General features: G+C 51.1%; 1 protein-coding gene across 1 annotated transcript in view; it reads left to right on the plus strand.

Moving 5' to 3' along the window:
• FAM222A (family with sequence similarity 222, member A) overlaps positions 1 to 23,530 on the plus strand; it is a 54,905-nt gene that overhangs the window by 13,028 nt on the left and 18,347 nt on the right. The window contains exon 2 of the mRNA XM_011936162.1: positions 16,802 to 16,929. Coding sequence (XP_011791552.1) covers positions 16,848 to 16,929 — 82 coding nt within the window. The 5' untranslated portion in view covers positions 16,802 to 16,847. The remainder of the gene's footprint in view (positions 1 to 16,801; positions 16,930 to 23,530) is intronic.

Here is a 23,530-nt window from a genome sequence, read left to right on the forward strand (position 1 = left end):
CAAGGTGACTGAGCTGGGAGGTGGGGATGCTGGAGACGGCTCCTGCCCAGTTTCCTCGATCCCAAGCCTCTTGTGCCTTCTTAGCCCCCTCCCTGGAGAGACTGTACGCAGCCCTGCCACACCTTACACGCCCTCCTCAGGGCCCTTTTGAACTCTCCAACTCTATGGTCAGGGTCTTCTGAGGCCAGGCTGGGACACACTGGCCTTTGTGTGAGCTTGAGCCGGGCCGGGCGGCCAGCAGAGTGGGGAGAGGGCGGTGCAGCCTGGCCGGCCAGGGACAAATGCTCGGAGTGGGAATAGAGGCCCCTTTGTGTGCCTCTCGGAGGGGGAGGGGGTGCTGCCAGCTGCCACCCCGTGTGACTGTGGAGGCCTGAGCCCTCCACAGAGGTTTGGCCGACACCTCCAGGGGACCGGCCAGGGAGCCTGTCATCATCAGCTCTGCCTCCTTCTCTCACTATTTTGTGTCTTCCTCTTGTTTCCTCGGGGTCCTTGGCTGCTAGAGGAGCCACAGGCAGCCATTAACATGGATTGCTGTGGGCCTGCTGTGTGCCAGCCCTGAGCCTGGCACTCCACCCACCCTTCACGCAAGGGGCAGTAGTCTCATGTTTCAGAGGAAGACACTGAGGTTCAGGGAGGACAGGTGACTCGCCACGCTGGCACGTGGTCATGGGGTGGGGATGTGGCCGACTCCAAAGCTCTCTCTGTCTGTGGAGTTGCCCTCTGTGTCATGCCCCGGGGGTCCAGGTTTGCAACTCAGGGTGCTCATTCCCCAGGGTGGGCTGGGGGAAGAGCAGAGATAGGTGCTGGGGACAGGGCCTCCAGGTCTACCCCACCACCAAAGTCCTGGGCGGAAACCAGCAGGAAGTCTTCAGGTGTGTCTGTTCCCTGGGTGGACACTGAATGTCCGTCCCATCCCTCAGTGGTGGCCAGACTCTGGGCTGGTGGCTGCAGGGCGTTCATGAACAAGCCCAGGGCCCTGTTGAGGGCTACCGTACCTGTTCAACCTGCTCCGAGCCTCGATCTCCTTAACTGGGAAATGGAAATGAAAGAGAACCTGCCCCAGGGGAACTTGGGGAGGTAGTGCCAGGACCTGGGTAAAGTGCTAAGCTTGGTACCTGAGCACACTCGGCCCGCACACGCGTAGGCTGGGATTTCCCAGCATTCCTGCTGCCTCCTGGGATGGGGAGAATGTGAGCTACAGCAGTGGGTGGGTGGTGGGTGTTGAAGTCCCTCTCAGGAGCATAAGCATGCACCAGGGACTGTCCCACTGGGTCCCTGCCACAGCCCACTTTACATGTAAACAATGTGAGGATCAGAGCTAAGGTGACTCATCAGGGATCCCAGGGTCCCAAAGAGACAACACGGGGATTGTGGCTTCTGGTAAGGCCCAGCCCTTAGTCTCTTCCTAATCCCCACTTAGCCTAGTCGGTAGCAGTTCACTGTAGACACGGAGTCCCTTTTATATGAACCCAGCCCTGTGGGAGAGCAGAGCCACACAGGATGAAGGCCACTTGGCCTCCTGCAGCATATTCCAGCCACCTGGGATGAGCTTGCACCTGCCAAGCGGTGCCTTCCTCTGTGCCTTTGCTCAGGCTGGGGCATCTGCCAGGTGTACCCTCACCGTCCCTTGCCCCGGCACACACACGTTCACGTACCCACATGTGTGCCTTCTCTGCAGGGCTAAGGGTCTGGGACCTGCTCACCTCCAGAGCCCCACCCAAGCCCTTTTCACCTCTCTCCCACCTCTTCGTGCACAGTGTGGCACATGGTAGACATTCAGTGAAGTCGGAACCAAAGATCCAGTCCAGCCCTCAGAGACCTGGTTCCCACCTAGCAGGAGAGACAGACATAAACAGGTCAGGGACAGGGCTACACGTCCAAGGATGGAGTCAAGTGTGGGATGCCCACAGAGCAGGGAGCTCCCTTCTCGTCTGTAAGACTAACCGAACCTCTACTACGCTCCTGAAAACTCTGCCATCTCCTTTCAGTCCTCCCAGGACAAGGCAGTGGGGTTACAGGTGAAAAAAGAGGTGCAGACAGCCAGGTACTGACAGGTTGCATGGCTGCCCAGGGCACCTTGGCCATTCCAGCTCTAAAGCCCCACGCCTTCTCCAGGGTGGAAAACTCAGGTACCTGGGGACCACGCAGGTAACGTGAGGAGCAAAGCCACTGCAGCCACCCTCAGGACACATCAGCCAGGGGTTCCAGCACTGCCAGGTTTGGGATTTTCCCCCAAAAGAACACAGACAATAAGAATTTTAGGTAGACTTCTAGTTTTTATTTTTCTTTTGGACATTGGCAAACACATCACAAGTGTTTTAATGCAGCGAACAGGGCAAAGAGAAAAGGTGTGGGCAGATTTGCACCCTTTAATGACCCTGTATTGTCTGGGTGAGGGGCATGCTGGGGGGGGGGGTCTCAGGACGGCTTGCCTTCCCCATCCCCGGCCAGCAAGAGCCCCTGGAACCCAGTGGCATCTCCCCGAGCCCCTCAAGACACCCCCAGCCACCGCCTTTGCTCCCAGAGGCAGGAGGCAGGGCACGAGCCCCACGAGGGCACCACCCAAATAGCTATAATCAGCAGCCTCGCCAAGACTTCAAACTCACCCAATTATCCTGCGAGGGAAAAAAAACACAAAATGAAAACAAATTAACATGTTTGCATAGAAGCCGCTGCAGCAACACACACAGACGCGCGCACGCATGCACATGCTGGCGCATGCCCCAGCAAGGCTGGGAGACGCCGACGCAACCTCCGCTCCCTAGGCCTGGCACCCACCTGGACCAAAATGCGGGAGCAGGCCTAGCGGCCGGCTTGTCCCCAAACCTGACTGGGCACTGACTCCCTCTACCAGCTTTCAGTTTTTCATCTTTTCAATTTAGTAAACACATTCAATTCATTGTGTGCCAAAATTCCACTGCACCTATCTGTGAGGTAGGTATATTGTGAGCCCCTTTCTACAGATGGGACAGCTGAAACACAGAGAGGTTAGTTGCCCTGCTTGAGACTGCACAGCTAGCACGTAGGGGAGCCAGCTGGGGATTGAACCCAGACAGGCCACTTCCAAAGTCCCTACATGACCACTGCACCTTCTCTGTGGCTCCTTCTTGCCTGTGGGTGGTGTGCCAAGGCCTCAGTCTGCCTTTGAGGCCCCTCCTAACCCCTCCAGCCTGCGTCCACTCTTCCCTTGCCCACGCCACCCAAACAGCCCACTCTTACCCTACAGGCTGGCTCTCCTCAGGGTGAGGGCCTGTTGGTATGATGATTACTATGGAGCCAGGTGAATGTGGATTCAAATCCCTGCTCCACCAGTTTCTTACCAGATGGCTTTGGGCATGTAGCTTTGCTTCTCTGTGCCTCAGTTTCCCCCCCCCAACTAAAATGGGATAACCAAGGAGGTGAGGAAGATTCTGCAGGTGAGTGGTGCCTGCAGGGTAATACCTCTGGCACCTGCCCGGGGGTGGGAGGGTTCCTCCAGCCCACACCATTCATTTAGTGCCACAAGGCCCACCTCATCAGACTCACTGAACCCCTGTTGGTGCCTTTGGGCTCCATGCCAGGCGCCGCACTTGCCCTTGGGACACACAGACAAGGAACTCAGATACTCCTTTTTCTGGGAAGCAGCCTGTCTTTGGAAGGACCTCTTCTCTGGGCCCCCTGAAGCTCTTCTGACCCGGGATTGGGGTTGCGTGGGCGTGTGTCTGATCATCTTGGCCGTGTTTGGTTTTTCTCTGGGCTCCTGCAGCCTGGCACACCACAGGTGCTCAGGCAGGGTTTGGTGACTGCACTCGTTGGAGCATCTCCTCTCACTCTCAAGGCACATTTGGGGCCTTGTCCCTGGTATTAAAGGATAAACTGCTGGAAGGAACTGGGGTTTAGGTCCTGGGGTTCAAGGATCCCCGGCCTCCCCTGCTGCTCTGTGACCGCTGGCAAATCGCTTCACCCCTCTGAGCCCGTCACTGTCATCTCCTGGGGTGAGAGCTGGGTGGGCAGTTCACGAGTGCTACACTGCATGTGTTCGTCATCGCTTCATCCTCACGACAGCTGGTGAGGAAAGTGTGGTTTATACTTCCATGATTCATATGGAGAGACTGAGTCCCCAAGGGACTTGGTGGCTTACTCAAGACCGCCCTGCTAGTGAATAGCAGAGCCAGGGTTCAAACTGAGTTCTGGGTTTTTGCCTTAGCTGAGGTGCTGTTTCGCCCTTCCTAGACACTGTCGGGAGCCAGAGGGGCAGTGCCTTGTGGGTCTGGAGAATGAGGGCTACTAGGATGCTGTGGTGGTGGCGGGAGGGGTAGCTTAACTGGCTGCACGATCACCCCTTTGGCATGCTGGGGAGGTGACCCAGCGCCTATCCCAGGAGCAGCTGGTCCTGTGGGACATTGGGTGCCCACTCGGAATCTAGCCCTCCCACAGCACAGCCATGCCAAGGGCTTTAGAGTCCAGCAGACCTAGTTCGCATCCTGACCCCACTAGGTGCAAATCCTGTTCCTCTCGGAGCCTCTGCCCCTGCTGGAGAATGGGAGGTGTGGATGTATTCACACTCAAGAGAAGGGCTTCCGGCTGCATGTGAGCTGAGGCGTGGCCCCTGGCACACAGTTGCTGCTCAGTGAAGCCACCCCCTGCCCAGACCTCCTGCAGGAGAGGCCTCTCCCTTATCCATGGAGCCCTGGAGCCTCCATGACACAGGCTGGGGGTGGGGCTTATGTTGCCTGGTGGGTGACGTTGGGCCCAGAGGAGGCTCTTGCCCCCTCGCTGCTAGCCCTGCCCCTCTGGTCTCTGAGGCCTGGGTGTTCTGGGTGTGTGGAGGGGTTTGTTGGGTTGAGGTGGCAAACTGCAGGGAAAAGAGGGAGGAGAGACCCTGGAATGTGAACCTGGACCCTGCAGGGAGTGTGGGAAATAAAGGTCCCAGCCCAGCTCTCTGTTCAGGTGGGATTTATTGAGCATCTACTGGCCTTGGAGCAGAAAGAGACCAGAGAGGGGTCTGTGAGGCGTGAGGCCCGGCCTTCTCACTGCTGTACACCCTGGGCAAGCCACACAGTCTGTGGACACAGCCTTCCCATGCAGGGCTGTGGTCACATCACAGTACGAGGACGTTTGTTACTCGGTGGTTGGGAGTGCAGGTCTAGAGCCCCCCACCAACCCCTGGGGGCAGGGCAAGGGCCACGTCCAGTGGTCGTCGTGAAGCTGTGTACAACCCCTCACACCTACGCTTCTGAGGCTCTGAGTGCAGAGGCTGAGGGCCGGGTGGGAGGAGCTTCTTTCCCCCTCATTACAAAAATCATGTTCATCTTTTAGTATTTGGAAATAAGTCTGACAAAGAAAATAAAATTCAGCCGACATCTAACTGCCCAGAACTAACACTTGGTCCCATGTGGGAACATTCTGCCCAGGTGCTGGGCATTCGGGGAGTGTCTGGCCCCAGGAAGGGCCGCTCTGTGCTAAGCCTATCCTGGGCTACTGGGCGTCACCTGCCCGCCCGCCTGCCCAGCAGCCCATTGTCTGGCATGTGGGGGCGCGGAGCAGCCGTTGTTCTGCGCACATCTGATCCTGTCTTTTCCACATCAGATCATTTGTAACCGTCACCAGGCAATCGGGCCCATTGCTGATTCCATCTCGGCTTTGTGCTGTCACAGCCGTTTTTCTGCACCGGGCTGATTTTGAAAGGAGACCCATCCTCTGGGCCCACTTTTCAGAAGGAGGGGAGGTGGGTGGGGGGAGCTGTGTGTGTGTGTGTGTGGTGTGTGTATGCAGGACACGTTCCCCACACACATGTATATACACACATACACACACACACATTCCACTGCTACATCTCATCACCTAGAGTAGAATTTGGAATAAGGTAGATGGGTAAGGGCCTCAGGCCAGGCCCGTCATCCCCACCTCTGTCCCTGACCACCTGCCACAGAGTGCCTGCTGTGTGCCCCATCGTGCAGACACAGTAGAACCTGCACTCTGGTGGAAGAGACAGACACCACTCATCAAGATAATTTCGGAGCAGTCATGACAGTGAAGGAACTGCTGTGGTGACAGGACAGTGGCCGGGGCAGAAGGTTGCCAGCTTGACCAGGTGGTCGAGGAGGGTCTCTCAGAGGAGGTGATGTTTGAGCTGAGGTGTGAATGGGAAATGGAGCTGGCATGGAGAGTGGGGGAGGGGTGTGCACTGGGGACAGTGTGCTGTTGCACTGTCCACAGGTGGCATTGAGCGTTTGCAGTGAGGCAAGTCTGAACTGAACTGAGATGTCCTATTGGCGTAAAATCCATCCCAGGTTTCAAAGACTTAGAATAAAAACAAGAACATAAAGTATCTCAGGAATTAATTTTAATGTTGATTACACACTGAAGTGATACTATTTTGGATCTATTGGGTGAAATAAAATATATTATTAAATTTAATTTCCTCTGTTACTGCTAGAAAATTTACAAGTACATATGAGGCTCCCGTTATTACATATTTCTATCAGACAGCAGTGGCGTAGGGTATTTAGGTAGAGGCAAAACCGTAAGTGCAAAGGCCCTGGGGTGGGGCCGGTGTTGGCCTGTGAGAGGACCAGAAAGAAAGCCAGTGTGAGCAGGATCAGCACGGGACAGGGACAGTGCAGATAGATATTGGGAAAGGGATTCACACAGGTCCTTCAAGGATATTATTAGAAATGCCACGGAAGACTGGCGGAATGGCTCATACCTATAATTCCAGAACTTAGGGAGGCTGGGGTAAGAAGCTTGCTTAAGGTCAGGAATTTGAGACCAGCTTGGGCAACATAGCGAGATCCCATGTCTACAAAAAATAATAATGAGCTGGGTGGGGTGGTGCAAGACTGTAGTCCCAGCTGCTTGAGAGGCTGAGGCAGGAGGATCACTTGAGCCCAGGAGTGAGCTGCAGTGAGCCACGATCATGCCACCGTACCCCAGCCTGGGGGACAGGGCAAGACTCCGTCTCTAAAAAAGAAACAAAATGCCACGGCAGTGAGCTCTAAGCGGGAGAGATGTGTGCTACACACAGAAAGGCTTGGTCTGGCTCCCATGGGGTGGAGATTGGTGGCAGGGGGGCAATAGGGCACAGGGACGGGCAGGAATCTGTTGTAGAAGAGTCACTGCCGGGACCTGCTGGTGAATTGGCTTCACCGGATCTGGCTCCGCAGAAAGCTCACTGCTTCCTGTGGCTCCTGGATTTCCAAGCTGCTGGGGCTTCCTGTCTCTCCCCCGACCCGACCCGTCTCCACCTCCCCAGCAGCTGTTCCCTGTCATGTCAGTGCATTTACAGTGAGCGCCGGTCTCCTGTCTCCAGGTGGTCAGAGGTTGAAATCTCTTTTGAAAAGTTCTTTTAAAAAAAAGAAAAGAAAAAAAGAAGTGATGCTTGTTCATTGTGGAAAAATTAGAAATAGATGCACAAAGAAGAAAAAGAAAATTCCCCAGAGTTAACCGTCAGCCGCTAGGCTATGACAAGGGGAGGGGGTTGAACCCAGGCGGTCTGGCTCCAGCACGTTCTAAATCAGAGTGCCTGTGGCCAGATGACATGGAGGGAGCTCCCTGACCATAGGAGGAGTTAGAGACATGACGCCCCTCTACCGTCACTTACAGAAGAGGTGGAAAGCTGGAGACTAGTCCACATATAGGTGGTGAGTGGCGTTTGACTCTTGGAGATTTAAATAAAACAAATATTGGGAGAGCTCATGAACTCTGGGATGTGGAGTGATGGTGCTGTCATTTGGGCCGAGTGTCCTGTCCTGTTTCCTAACCCCTGCCTCGAAGGCTCCGTTCATTTCTGCCCCAGCCTGACCCCAGAAGCATCTGCTGATCTTAGCATTGGGCTAAAAGCTGAGGCCAGCCCCTGCCTGTCACTTTTGTCCACTCTCCTCCCCTGACCTGGGCCACTCTCATCTTTTAAACACTCTTGGGCCATTCTTGCACACGGACCCGGTCTTCTTGCGACCTGAATCCTCAACCCCATCTGGCCCAGGCCAACCTCTTCCATGGGACTTTCTTGCCTGCTCCACCAACCAACCAGCCCCGTGGCCCTGGACAGCTCCTTTCCCTCTCTGTTTCCTTGTGGGTACAACGCCAATCATTCTCTCTCCCGGTTGTGGCGTAGGTTATGTGAGGTGATGTCTGTAAAGTACTGAGCCCATGGAGAACACTAAAAATAAAAGCTAGCTCTTATTATTGCTCTTACTATTAGATTTTTCTCCTTCCCTGTTGCCTGCTTTAACCCTGAACTGTGGGTGCAGGGACTGGGGGAATAGGTAGGAGGAAGGTTGGAGATACCGGGCCCCTCCCATCTCCACTGTGGGTCCTTTGCCCGTTGCACACAGTGTTCCATTTTCCCGGATCCCAGTGTCATCTGGTGGCATCCCTCCTTCCCTCTTTTGGTCTCCATTTCCATGTTGTTTCTCCAGAGAGATTCTAGGACCACCTCTAAAAAAAAAAAACTGGGTGGGGGGCTTTCGGCTGAGCTCCCAGCCCCATTATGGCATCATAGTACTGAAGCTGTTCAGTATCGATTCTCAGATCTCCCCACTCCCTCTTTGCTGGAAGGTGACGATGGAGTCTTACTTGACTGACAATTTTAATTAAAGAGCCAAGGCTGGAACTGGGAGAACAGAGGCTCCGCCTGCCCCTGCTCCAAACTTTGCACCTTGGGATCTCTGGCTCTCCGGAAAGAGTAAAACTGCCCCTCAGAGGTCTGTGGCTCTGGGAGAGGGCCAGCCAGGCCTGTTGCCAGTGGCAATGACTGCCCCTCCTCCCAGCACCTCCTCTGAGTCCCTGTCCTGAACCAGCACTAGTGCAGAGGAAACAGATCTCCCCGCCGTGAGGTTGGTGGGGGGTCCCTGCCTGGCCCTGCAGAGATGAGGTGCTCTCAGTGACTCACCAGGAGGGTTTGCTCTCCAGCAGCCTGGAGCTCCTTTATGTTCTTTGTTTGCTCCTCTCAAGTCTCCATGTGGTGGCCTGTGCAGTCTCTTCTGTGGGATCCTCCCCTTTCGTTGGCTTTTTCCTACTTACCTGTTGATAACAACCGTAAACAGTGCTAACAACGGGTACCACTTAGGCAGCTACCACAAGGACCCTGGCACTTTGTTGTAAGGAAGTAACCCCTTTTGCAGATGCGGAAACTGAGGCTCAGAGAGGAGGGAGGGATTTGCCCAAGCTCACAGAGTTAAGGTGTAAAGCTCAGACATCCGGATGTGAAGTCAGGGACAGACACTGTCTGAGGCAGCTGGTGTGTCCTTCCATCTTGACCCCCCCACCGCCAGGCCAGGTAGGGTGACCCCATCATGGCCACCGCTTGTCTCCCTGCCTTGTGATTACCCCTCTGATGCCTCCCATCCACTCAGGGTCTGTCACTGCCCCAGCATCTAGCACAGGGCCTGGCCTGGCACATAGTTGGTGCCTAATCTGTCATGCCGTCCCCAGTGGTTGGAGTGCTGACGGAGGCACATCACAGTTGTCAGTTCCCATGGCGACTGACATCACTATGCTCTCAGGCTGTGCCCCGCCCCTTTCTCCAGGGCTCCTGCGCCAGGAGCTGGCCGTGGTGCTGACAGGCCCAGGAATGGCCACCCACCCCGAGACCCCAGCCCTGTGTCCCAGTAGGACACTTCCTGAGGCCCGCCCTCTCCCGACTCCCCAGGACAGCCTCTTGCCCATCCTTTGTTCCGGAGACATTTTCCTGAGGACCCCTGTGCTCAGCTATAGCACCTTGAACCCACAGAGGAAGGATCAAGGAGAGCCACATGGGACTCCAGTCATTTGATGATTCATCAAACATTTATTATGCACCTTGTATGTCTTGGAGAAGCCCTCAGGAACCCGGACTCCAATTGAAGGTCGAGTAGAGTTTTAAGGGGTAGAGAGCCAGGAAGAACTGCTCAAAAGCCCTTTCTGGCTCTTGGGATTGCATGGGCAAAAGCCTGCAAGCGTGCTGGTGAGAGGCTTGTGCAGAGGGAAGCTCACCTCAGGATTCTGGCTGCCAGCCAGAACTGGTGATTGTCACTTTACTTTTTGGTCTCCCCTTTGGCTCAGAACTACTGGCATCTCTGGCTCCAGTGCCCAGCCCAGAACCAGGCACAATGGAGGGGTGTTGGAGCCAGGCAGGGGATTGGCATCTTTGTCCTGGGAACCAAAGAGCCAGGTATGCTCTGTGACCAGATTCGCAGCATTTCAGAGAGCCCTGCTGGGGTGGGGGTGGATACAGTGGTAATCCTGGCAGAAGATGAGGCCTCCTATTCAAGGGGACAGTCTTTCCCTAACCCCCAACCTTAAAAAAAAAAAAAAAAAGTAAAAATCTCCTTCTGGTGCTGAGGCCCAAATGGCAGTGGGAAATAATCACTTTTCACAGGCCCCTTATCCACAGCCAAGCCCTGTGCCAGTTTAATCAGCAGTGCCGGTGTGACTTGAAGAATCCCCGGCTTGAGAGATCAGGAGAGGGGTTAAAGAAAATTACCCTCGCCTCCTCCATGCTAATGTAATCTCTAACCAGATCTGCCTAGCCGCAGCTCAAATTGCTTTTTAGATTAACATTTAATTATTAACAGGGTCCCTTGGAAGGCCTCCGGCTCAGAACAGAGATGGGGGAGGGAGCAGCAGGAGGGAGGTGGGGATGGGCTTCCACTCTGGCTGCCTTGCTGAGACAAGTGGGGTGGGAGAGAGAGGAAGGAGCAAGGGAGAGAGGGGTCAGGAAGGGAGAAAGAAAGCAGGAAGGAGAAGGGAGGCATCAGGACAGGAGGCAGATGGAGCTAGGGACAGGGATGTAGACAGAGGAGAGGAAAGAGACAGACAGTGGATCTTCCTATCGTGGGATCCCCACAGGGGGTTGGGGGAAGCTTGCACCTAGATTCCTGAGGACATTCCTGGGCTGGGCAAGGGTCCCTCCACTCTTCTGGCCAGAAGCAGTTTTACTGCCCCTCGCTATTTAGAGAGGACTGGACTTTCTGGGGCTTTCTTCTTGCTCAGCTCGTAGTGCTGGGGACCAACAGAGAAGTGACCCATTTAGGGCCACATCGCCAGGGTCTGACCCCAGTATTCCCAATCCAGCATTCATTCTCTTCCCCGGGCCCTGGGCCTCCCACCACCACTTCAGGCTCCTGTCTGCCTTTGGGGCAGGCTGTGTGGCCAGGCAGTGTGAAGTGACTTGAATTACAGCCAAAGGGATGGAGGTGAGAACTGTGAGAGGGCTCCCTCACCACCCACCTATCCTGCCACCACCCCCAGGAAGGCTGCAAGGTCCTGAGGAGTGGCCGGAATCTCATTCACTTCCTAAAAGGAAATTCAAAGTCTGAACCATCTACTCTACTTACATGAACTGCTGAGTTTTGCCAGCTTCCTATCTTGTCCCTGCTTGAGATTCTAAGTCCTTCAAAGACAAGGGCTACATCTAGAGCCCCTTTGTGTGCCCACAGGTCAGGGACCACCCCACACCTTGCACACAGCTGGATTAAGTTTGAAAAATAAATGGTCGCATCCTCTTATGTCCAAGCTAGATGGCCCTCATACTATCAGCTGATCCACTCCCCATAAAGGTTCATTTGGGAAGCAGACTCAGAGAGGTGCTATGACTTCTCCAGTTCACCTAGCCAGTGAGAACCCCAGTTCTCACTGTGCCCCTGCCTGGCAGGTACAACCCAGAGGCCTCTAGGGCCAGCTCTCTTCTCTGAACTAGTCCTGTTGGACACCAGGAAGGTCCTGGCATGACCTTCCCCTCCAGGTCACAGCTAGGCTTTGGCCTTGAATGGAGCCACGGAAGCCAGGTAGGTAGCTCTAGGGATTGGAGGTGGAGGAAGAGATGGGGGCTCAGAGGGGCGCAGCCCATGGCTTTCCCGGGGTCACAGCCTCAGGGCCCTGCTGTGAAGCCAGGTGTGTCCTCCTATTCTGCCTTGGGGTCAGCCCAGCCTGGCAAGGGGCAGACTGCTGACCTGCGGACACGTGAGGGAAAGTTCCAGATGCCTGCCACATCAGGAAAATGCTGGAGGCAGAGAGAGGTCAAGATCATTCATTTTAGTGGGAGGTCAGTTCTGGCTAGATGTTCCTTTCTGGCAGGACACTTGGAGTAATTTCCGTCCTCCCAGTACGTGACACAGGGCTGGCACCCAAAAGATGTTTGGGAAGTGTTTGCTGCCTAAATGAATGAATGGGTGGGTAAGAAGCAAGGCCTGGGTGTTACTCATCTCATTGTTGTTCTGCCCAATGCCGACCTCATGAGTTGCGCTCCTTGAATGTTTATGGGATGAATAAGTGGACTCTGGGAGCCCTTCCCCTCCTCTCACCCCTTGCTTCTGTGATCCCAGCCCCTCCCACAGTAGAATCAAAATGGATTTGGGTCCTGGGGAGAAGTAGACCCTTGCTTCCATCCCTCGTTGCCCAGCTGACTGGCAGCTGAGGGCTGACGGGCACCCAACCACGATGGAACTGCTGGACAGTGTGGGGCTGAGGGTCGGACTGGCATTGGCATCCTAGGGCTCTGCTATCTAAAAGCTGTGTGACCTTGCACAGATTGCTTCCCCTCTCTCTGGCCATTTCCTAAGCTGTGAAATGGGGCCACAGAGGCCACGAAGAGGAGGTGCATGGGCTTGGCACAGAGGTCAGTCAATACATGCTCACCACTGTTAAGAGCCCAAATTGCATGTTGCTGTTTCAGAGCTTCCCCTCCCACTGACCCGTGGGCTCCCTGATGCCCCCTGCAGCCAGACAGGCTAGGGCAAGATGACAAAAGGCAGGCAGGGCCCAAGGCCCCAATTCCCTGTTCTTTCCATAAAAATAGAGACAGCCTTCTCCCATTCATTGTTCTGCTAAGGCGAGCATCACAGACTCAATTCCTCCTCGGACCTGGAAAGTTCCTTCCTTCCTTTCCCCTCCCCTGTCACATTTCCTTTATCTAAATCCTCAGCTATGAAAGGACACATCGACAGCTGGGGGCGTTATCTGGTGGAGGGGACCTTTTCCTCGGGTGTCTCCGAGATAAGGCGTCTTATCAGCCCCCATGTCAGGGAAGGTGCCAAGCATTCTAATCATTGAGGCATGCGACATTTTCCCCTCCCTGCCCCCCTCTTTTTTTTATTAAAGTCACAAAAGACCTTGAGCTTATAAACAGTCTGATTTGCAGATAGGGTTTCAAAATGAACAGCACTCCCTGGATGGTGCTTGGCCAGGGTGGTAATGAGTCCAGGTGGGGGCTCTGAGAGGCTGGCCTCCTGCACATGGGATGATGCCAGGCAGGGAGGGGGCAAGGTAGGGTCACAGAAAGAACATGAGTGTCTTAGGCATATGCCCCAGTCCTGTCCCTGCCTTGCTGTGTGACCCTGTTTGGGACACTTGGCTTCTCTAGGCCTAGGTCACTTTATTGGACAATAACCAATTCATTGATTCGGCCATTTATTCAACACCTATTTGTTAAATAATTACTCTTGCCAGGCACTGGGGAGAGAGAGACAGATAACACACGGTCCCTACCCCTAAGAAACACAGTCCACTGGAGGGAGAGAGATGTGAAAGTTGGCAATTACACCTCGGTGTGATTAGAGCAGAAATGCTGGATGTCTAGAGGAAGGGACGGGTGAGCCAGGGTCTGAAGACAGATCTGAGTTCGAATGGATCAGGGTCATGGTGCCATAGGCAGGAGAACCAGCAGGGACAGAGGTCTGGAGGTGTGAGGCAGCCTGGCTGGAAGGAGGGCCAGGGGGAGCCGTGAGAGAGATGAGGTGTGGTGGGCAAAGAGGGCTGGGCTCCACGCCGGAGCCAGACAGGTTTCAAGGCCAAGGAGAGGGATTTGACTGTCTTGGTTGCAGATGATAGGAATGATATAGGAGTTGGAGGTGGTGATCCCCTCTCCACTTCCCTTCTAGGACACCCCACTACCCTGCCACGTGCCCCCAGTGGCAGGACACAGGGTTCCTGGAAGAATGGGCAGTGAGTTGGGGGAACTGGGGGTGCAGAGAGAGAAAAGTCCCTCTTCTTCAAGTGAAGAGCATCTCTCAGGCTGCCTGTAGCCCTCCAGAAGCAAGGAATGGGAGGATGCAGGCAACTGCCTGGCGAAGCTGAGCCAAAGCTGCACTTGGACACCATTGCACCCTGGAAACCCCCGCGCCCTGAGCTTGGTCGGGTGACCCCTCTCAGCTCCAGAACTGCCTGGCATCCACCATGAGAGCACCTGACAACCAGAGCCCCCCTGGGAAGGGAGCTGATGGGGTCCCAGGAGGCTCCGGAATAGGCGACCTGTCCCTCCCCCAACAATTGCAGCCCCCAGCCCACCCTTTTTCACCTGCAAAGCATGTGGAATGTATGGCCCAAGGGGCACTGGGGCACATAGAGAAGGGCTGGACTTCTGGACCCCTGGCACCCGGTAAAAGGCTGGAGATAGGACTGGGCATGGCCAGGACTCTGGAAGAAAGTGACCTGGGAGTACCCATAGGGATCATAGAGCCACTGTTACAGGCCAGAGAGGGTCATTAGCCCAGCCGGGGTCACACAGCATGTGCTGGGAGTCAGGGAGGTTCCAGGCTTCCAACCCAGGTTTCCACAGGGCACCAGCCTCTGATCTCCCTCCTTACTGGCCTGGGTGCAGCCAAGCTTAGTGGTGAGGGGGTAAGTGCACCCAGCCACTCCCTGCCTGGCAGCCCTAGCAGGCCACTGCCCCCTGTGGCTTGAGTTTCCCATCTGTGGAGGGAGAGGTCTTGGACTGGCTTTCTCCAGATCTCCCTCCTTTCCTCCAACCCATATGTCAGCGGCGAGAGATGGACTCTGCACTGGAGCAGGAGCCACAGCAAGAGGCTGGGCAAGGGTGAGGGAGGTTGTCACAGGCCTCTTACCTTCCAGGTTGCACACGATTGTGAGTCCCCATAGACCACCTGTGTGTGCATGAGAGGGTGCCTATAAGTGCAGAGGAACATGCCATGCAGCAAACACATATGTACATAGGTGAGTGTGTACCAGGGTGTGTGTGCACACCCAGCCCTCCCTGTCCACATGCACAGCGTATCCTCCAGGGCTGGTGTCCAAGGCTGTGGTGATGGCGGGCCTGAGTCAGGCCTGCTCCCGCCACCTGCTCACATCCCACATCCCCGAGGAGAGGAGCAGCACTGCCTTCCTGCAGTCAAGGACTTTCATCCCTGCAATAAGCCCCACTTCATTCCCTTTTTAAACTGTATAATTTCTGCCTGATTGTAATGGCCTATTTTAAAATTACCAGAAATCAAAGCCGGGAAGTGGATACTGCAGCTTTTATTGCGTCTCTGTGTTAAGGCTGGCGACTGGGGAGGGGGCAGTGAGAATCACCTCCCCTCCCCTCCGTCCCCCACTTTCTCTCTGTCTCTCGCTCTTTTTTTTTTTTTTTTTTGAGACAGTAATAGGAGAAAATTGGTTTTGAAACTGAATAAAAGTCCCTTTCAGAGGAAATCATTTCTTTCAGGGTACCTTTGCTGAAAGTAAAATAGGGCATAATGAAAGGTGGTTACGCGATTGTCTTTCATTTACCGAGAGGCCAGGACAGACGGGAGGCTGCAGCCGTCTCCGGGAAATACAAGATTGGAATAATTGCACCGTAACAAGGAGCTTGTTGTGAAATTAGTATCTTAAGAAAGTAGTGAAAAAAGGCTTTTCCTCATGAATACTTCATTATTAGAAGAAAGCGGCAGAATTTAGGACTCAGACACCTGTTCAGTATTAAATAACTTCCCTTTCTTCCCCTTCAGCACACACCCCCTCTGCTTTCTTCTTTTTTAAAACCAACATGAAGATTGAGGTGACCTAGCTTGGCTGCTCAGGACTGGGGGTGGGGGGTCAGGTGGCGAGGACAGGGTGCCTGAGTGGATGGACATCAGGGGTGTCCAAGGTTGCGCTCACCCTGAGACCTGCCTTCTCCTTAGCAAGAAGGGAGGAAGGGACCTCTAGGTAAGCTCTCACCACCACGCTCCCATGGGGGCCTCACAGGCAGACCCACTCTGACCCTGCCACTCAGGGGCTTCGGGCTCTCAGGAATGTGCCTGGGCATCCTGAAATGTTCTCTGCAGGAGAGTGGGTTTCGGGAAGCTGAAGGCGAGTGTCCATGTGAATGTCAGGCTCTGGCTGTGGGGGGAGGTACCACACGGGCCTGTGTGCAGCCACATCTGAGCTGCTGCCCTGAGGGACACAGGCCTCTGTCCTTCCCATTCAGGGTAAGGAACTTAGGCAGCGACAGGGATCTCGGGTCAGAGCAGCCTTGGTGGCCCATGGGGGCTGGGCTCAGGGTGCAGTGTGGATCAGGGTTCGAGAGGCCCTTGTTCTCCCAGTGATGCCATCCTGACATCTCCCCTCCAGGGGGCTGTGAGGATACCCTGGGAGGGAGACAGACCAGTACTGCAGTAACCTGGGACACCCCCGTACCCACTGGCATTTCCCGAGCACCCCTCTGTGTAGATGCCCAGGATGACCAGGTGGGGTCTTCAGACTGACTTGCTTACAGGGGGCCACCACCAGCCGGAAGGGCAGCCTACTGCGGGGCATGGAGGGAGTGAGGATCTGACCCAGTTGGGGGCATCAAGGCAGGCCCCAGAGCAGGTGACCCATACGCCAGCAGGGCCAGGGCATGTCTGATCCATCAGTCCAGCCCCCACTCAAGAGCCCTGGATTCTGTCCCTTCCCGTGAGGCCACAGATGGACCTCTTGATGCCTCAGGCCTTGGTCCCCTCATTGGTCAAATAAGGGAAAAGGGTGTCTGCTTTGAGAGTCTCTGATGTTCTTCAGGGTTGCAGGGAGACTCCCAGCGGGGAATGGGGGGAGGCGAACATGGAGCAGCCCCCAAGTGACAGAGCACCCCATCTTCCTCCTGCAGGGACCCTGCCGCAGAGTGTGCCCCACTGGGGACCCCCAGCTCAGCCATGCTGGCCTGTCTGCAGAGGACCCAGAACCCCCCGGGCCAACACCTGGCCCGCCCGAGCAAGAGCCTGGAGCTGCGCAAGTGTGAGTAGGATGCCTCCCCAGCCTTTGCAGGGCAGGTCGCGGGCAGAGAACGCCATTTACCCCCCAGGACGTTCACCCACCATGGTCCTGTCGGAAAGTCGGTATGCTCTCTTAGGCCCCCAGGCCTTGGCCCCGGCTGTGCTGCCTTCCTGGTCTCGCTCTCCAAAATGACACCCACTCCTTTGGCCAGCTCCTGTGGAGCAAGACTCTCAACTCTGGCTTGACCTCCTTCCCAGCAGCCTCTTCTGACCACCACCATCACCATGCCCCAACCCGGCCTGTGCAACTTCACCACCATTATCTCGCGGTGTCTGTCTCCCTTACCACCATTAAAGTAGGATGACATGGAAACAAAAAATACAGAATGGGGTTCCCGCTTGAGGCCCATCAGCTGTGTGGTCTTGGGCGTTTCCTTCCCTCTCTGGCGTTGCTTTGTCACTGGGAGCTGGACCTGGTGACCAGGGGTCTGTTCTCACTATCTAGGACCAGGATCCCAAACACTCTGATTTGGTTATTTTTAGCTATCATAATTTCTTTTTTAATGAAGTACTTAGAAATGGAGATTTGCATTAAAATCTGGATTTCTAGTATCTCTTGAAAAAAACAAAAACAGAGGCTCTGGTAACATAGGCCTGTGTGCCTCTACTGCAGCTATGACTAGAGCTGAATGACTGCCTCTTTTAAAGGGATGTCTGTCTCCAGGTCACCGCAGTCCCCACCCCTCCCTATTGCTTCTGTCTTATAGCCCAGGATCTGTTGCTGTTTAGCATGATGCTTATGCAGTGAAAATATTTTTTCTTTTAAATATTTATCTTTAGACAAGGGAACACATTCATGTTATCCAACACTCGGAGGAAGGAAGGGGTATACAGACAAAAGCCTCCCTCTGGGCCAGCCACCCACTTCCCTCGCAGAGGGATTTCATGTCGTCAGCTTCCTGGGTGTCCTTCTAGATGTTTTATGGGCGTCCCAGCAAATACGTGTGGAGACGCATATTTTACACACTATCCTGCACCTCACTGTTTCCCTTTGTCATCTATTCTGTATGTCAGCTTCTAAAGAGCTTCCTCATTCTTTCGCCACGTGGTTTCTCTAGCGGGGGTGGCCCATAATTTATTTGGCCAGTCCTCTATTTAGACTGTAACTGACCTGTTGCCGTTAAAAGCAGTACAGCGGTAAACCCTGGATGTGTCACGAGAATGTGGATAAAACTGCAGGGTACATTTCTGGAAGTGGAAATACCAGGTCAAAGGCATTTTGATAGCTGTGGTATGATGGACATCTTTAGATGGTGTATCTGTGGACACCTCACATTGTGGTGTGAGGGTCTATTCCCCACCCCTCACCATCACAGCATCATATCACACTTGTAGGTTTTGCTCACCTGAGCAGTGAAAATAGGATCACAGTGTGGGTTTTATTTTGTTTTGTTTTGTTTAGGGAGACAAAGTCTAGCTGTGTTGCCCAGGCTAATCTCAAACTCCTGGCCTCACGCCATCCTCCAGCCTCTGCTTCCTGATCAGCTGGGATTACAGGCGTGAGCCACTGCACCTGGCTACAGTGTAGTTTTAACTTAGTTTTATATGAATGAGGTTGAGTATCTTGTTGTGTCTATGCCATTTGTTTTTCCTTTCTCATCTACTTATCTCCCTGGCTCCTTTTTTTGGGGGGTGGGGGTGGGGGGATGGTTTTTGTCCTTATTGATTTGTAGGAGCTATTTGTATATTTGCATGTGATGGAATCATACCTCTGTCTGTGCTATGAGTTGAAGATGTTTTCCCCAAATTGGTTGTTTTTGATTCTGCCGTGGAGAAATTTTGTTGGGGAAGTGAGACTTATCCTTTTATGGCCTTTGGATTTTACTTAGAAAGCAAAATTTGGATCATACTTAGAAAGTCCTTCCTCAGGCTGAGATTATTATTTTTTAATTCCCCCAGGTTTCTTATAGATCTTTGATGGTTTTTAAGAAATGTATGAGGACTGGCGTGGTGGCTTATACCTGTAATCCTAGAACTTTGGGATGCCAAGGCAGGCGGATCACCTGAGGTCAGGAGTTTGAGACCAGCCTGGCCAACATAGTGAAACCCCGTCTCTACTAAAAATACAAAAATTAGCCAGGCATGGTGGCACACGCCTGTAATCCCAGATACTCAGGAGGCTGAGACAGGAGAATCGCTTGAACCTAGGAGGCAGAGGTTGCAGTAAGCCAAGATAGAGCCATTGCACTCCAACCTGGGTGACAGAGTAAGACTGGTCTCAAAAAAAAAAAAAGGTATGATCTCTGTATGACCTATATTTTATTGGGTACAAAGTGTGAGGTATGAATCCAAATACATTCAAGTATCAGTGCAATACTCTTAATTATTATGTTGTTTTAAAAAGCCTTATTGAAATATACCTCATATACTATTCACCAATTTGGAGTGTACAATTCAATGATTTTTGGTATATTCACAGCGTTATGCAGCCATCACCACAGTCAATTTTAGAATATTTTCATCACCTCGAGAAGAAAACCGACACCCATCAGTAGTCACTTCATCTCTCCCCACCAACCCCCTCCCCTTTCTCTACAATTTCCCTATTCTGGACTAGTGACTGGCTTCTTTCACTTAGAATAACATAAGTTCATCTGTGTTGCAGCATGTGTATATCCAGGTTGAGTAGCCCTTATCGGAAATGCTTGAGACCAAAGTGTTTTGAATTTTGGAAAATCTGCATTATACCAGTTGAGCATCCAAAATGCTCCAATGAGCATTTCCTTTGAATGCCATGTCAGCAGTCAAAAAGTTGCAGATTTGGGAGCACTTTGGACTTTAGATTTGGGGTGGTCAACCTGTAATTTTTTTTTTTTTTTGAGACAGAGTCTCGCTGTTTCCCAGACTGGAGTGCAGTGGCACAATCTTGGCTCACTGCAGCCTCCGCCTCCCAGGTTCAAGCGATTCTCCTGCCTCAGCCTCCTGAATAGCTGGGATTACAGGCACGCACCACTACAGTTGGCTAATTTTTGTATTTTTTAGTGGAGACAGGGTTTCACCATGTTGGCCAGGCTGGCCTTGAACTCCTGGCCTCCCAAAGTGGTGGGATTACAGTCATGAGCCACCATGCCCAGCCATGTAGTACATTTTAGTATTTGGTAGAGGTTGTTGCTCCTTGTTCTCACCCTCTACCCAAATTTCCTTGGCTCTCTTATTATTTTCCTGTCTGAACTATAGAATCAATTTATCTAGGTCAAAACAAAAATCTTATTTGTGTTTCTACTGGGATTGCATTACATTTACAGATGAATTTAGGAAGAAATGACACTTTTATGATGCTGCCTTTCCCACCAAAACATGATACACTTCTCTTTCACGTCTCTCAAGAATGTTTTAACATTTGCCTGGTTGAAATCTTGCACATTGTTTGGTTAAGTTTACTTCTGATAGTCTAGCTTTTTTAGCTAGTCTTGTCTTCCACAAATGAAGGTTGCTTATATGAGGGCTGTTAAGTTCTGCCACCTTACTGAATTATTTTATTGTTCCTAACAGTTTTTCAATTTAGGTGCTTGGGTTTTCCAGTTATTCTATCATATGATTTACAAATGATAAATTTACCCCCTGTTTTGTTTTATACCTTAATTTCTTTATTTTATTTAATAGTTCGCTACTATTTCTGGAACAATGAAACAATAATAGTGGTGATAATAGACATTCTTGCTTTGTAGCTTCTAGATTTCGCCATTAAGCAAATTCTGGCTTTGGGGCAGATAGTTTATCAGGTTAAATAAGTCTCCATCTATTCCTGTTTTGTTGAGGATTTTAAAAATCAAGAATGGAAGGTGAACTTTGCCAAAAGACTTTTCAGTGTTTATGATCACATATTTTCCCATTTGTGAATTAATATGAATAATAGATTTCTTAATATTGAACTATCCTTGCATTCCAAATTAAACCCCAGTTGGTCATGGTAAATATTTATAATATACTGCTGGATTGGATTTGTTATTTAGGATTTTTGCCTCAGTCTCGTCAAAGAGATTGTTCCTTGGTTTTCTTTTTTTGGAACAATTTTGTTTGGGTTTTCCTAAGTTACACTCACATCATGAAGAAAATAGAGGCTTTCCTTCTTTCTCTTTGCTTTGAACAGTTTAAATATACATGGAATTATCTGTTCTTAAAAGTTTGGTTGATCCTCCATGAACCTGTTTGGGCTAGTGCAGTTATTTGGGGTGAGTGGGTAGCTCTTTGATAATGCTATTTCTTCACTAATAATTAGTTTGATTGTTCTACTGCTTTTTGAATGACTTTAGTAAATTATGTTTCTCTAGAAAAGTATCCATTTTATCCAGGTCTTCAGATTGACTTGTATTAGTTTGAACTAAATAATTTTTACAACTCCTAAGTGATGAGTTCACCCTTATTTCTTATATTGTATATTTTGTGCTCTTTTTCCTGTTTTTCTTCATTAGGTTAGTTAGCTAATGATACTATCTATCCTCTTTCCCCAAAGATTCATCTTTAGGATTTATTTATTAGTAATTATCCTTTTCTGGTTTCTAACTCATTAATTTATGCTTTTATCTTTATTAAAACCTTCTTTTGGCTTTTAGTTTTTTTCCCTTAGAGAGTTACATTTTTACATTAATTTTTTTTAAAAAAGGAAAAATTCAGGCTACAAGGCTCTGAGCACTGAACTGTATGTAGTATTTTCATTATTATTATCTTCTAGATATTTTAAATTTTAACGTAAGACTCATTTGAGGCCCACACATCTACTCAAATAGTAGGTGTTTGTGTGTGTTTTTTTGTTTGTTTGAGATGGAGTTTCGCTCTTGTTGCCCAGGCTGGAGTGCAATGGCATGATCTCGGCTCACTAAAACCTCCGCCTCCTGGGTTCAAGTGGTTCTCCTGCCTCAGCCTTCCGAGTAGCTGGGATTACAGGTGCCCGCCATGATGCCCGGCTAATTTTGTATTTTTAGTAGAGATGGGGTTTCTCCATGTTAGTCATTCTGGTCTCGAACTCCTGGCCTCAGGTGATTCACCCATCTCAGCCTCCCAAAGTACTGGGATTATGGGCGTGAGCCACCGTGCCCAGCCTTGTGTTTTACTTCTAGGGTGGTGGTAGTGTTTTTATGATCAGAGAATCTTGTCTACTATTTCTACTTTTTAGGAATTTTTTGAAACTTTCTTCATGATATAGCCTATGGTAATTGTTGTAAGCTTTGTGGATTTTTTTATGAGGACTTAAAAAGTCACTTTGTTTTCAGGATTCAGTTTGGTGTATACCAATTTTATCTCCCATTAATTAGGCTATTAGGTTTTCTATATCCTTACTTAACTGTCATGGATAGAGAAAGGAACTAGACACCTACTGCTAACATGTTCCTGTCTATGTCTTCTTGTAGCACCTGTATCTCTGGCTTTTTGAATGGTGATGCAATGTTATTTAATGCATAGATATTAATAACCTTAAATCTTCATAGTGAATTATATCCTTTTTTTTTTTTTTTTTTTTTTTTTTTTTGAGACGGAGTCTCGCTCTGTCCACCAGGCTGGAGTGCAGTGGCGGCGCTATCTCGGCTCACTGCAAGCTCCACCTCCCGGGTTCCCACCGTTCTCCTGCCTCAGCCTCCCGAGTAGCTGAGACTATAGGTGCTCGCCACGGCGCCCGGCTTTTTTTTTTTTGTATTTTTAGTAGAGACGGGGTTTCACCGTGGTCTCGATCTCCTAACCTTGTGATCCGCCCGCCTCGGCCTCCCAAAGTGCTGGGATTACAGGCGTGAGCCACCGCGCCCGGCGTGAATTATATCCTAAGAGATAAAATTGAATCCAGGCCAAAAAGTCCAGGATTCAATTTTATCTATTAAAATGGTAATCTCTGCCTTTTAAATTCACATTTTTCTTAAAACCTTTGCCAGTCCTTTTATTTCAACCTTTCTGAATTACTTTGTTTAGATGTGACTCATATACTACTATGGAGTTGGATTAAGCTTTGTGATCCAGTCTGAATGCCCTTTTTTTCTTTTAATAGGAGAGTTAGGCCATTTACATTTATTGATATGACACATGTCTGGTCTTAGTTCAGTCATTTGTGCTTTATTTAAATTGTCCTAAAATTCTTTAACTGTGTGATTTGTGTTCTCTGCTTTGTTCTGTGTGCCTGCTAATCATAAGGAAGGTTAGTGGCTTTGTTCTGGTGGTATAACTATTCTTTAATTCTCTATTTCTTTAGAATAGTATCTATTATTTTCCCCAAGTGGAATAAAATAATGAAATTGGTAGATTTTCTTTTTCTCTCCACAACATTTTCTTAAAGAGTTCACTTCATATTTTCAAACCTCTATTATCTAACATCAGTTTTAATGATACCTTTTGATTCCAGCTATTAAAGATGATATCAGGCTGGGCACAGTGGTTCACACCTGCAGTCACAGCACTTTGGGAGGCCAAGGTGGGCAGATCGCTTGAAGCCAGGAGTTCGACATAAAGACTAGAATATCAGTCTACTTATAATCCTGTCCCCTTCTTTCCTCCTTCCTTTCTCGTTTGTTATTAGCGATGCTATTACTGTATTCTCAGGGCTTATAATAGAGCATCTGGTATGTCACCACAATCCCCAC

This window comes from Colobus angolensis, unplaced genomic scaffold (genome assembly GCF_000951035.1).
Source record: "Colobus angolensis palliatus isolate OR3802 unplaced genomic scaffold, Cang.pa_1.0 Scaffold10, whole genome shotgun sequence".
NCBI classification, from domain to species: Eukaryota; Metazoa; Chordata; class Mammalia; order Primates; family Cercopithecidae; genus Colobus; species Colobus angolensis.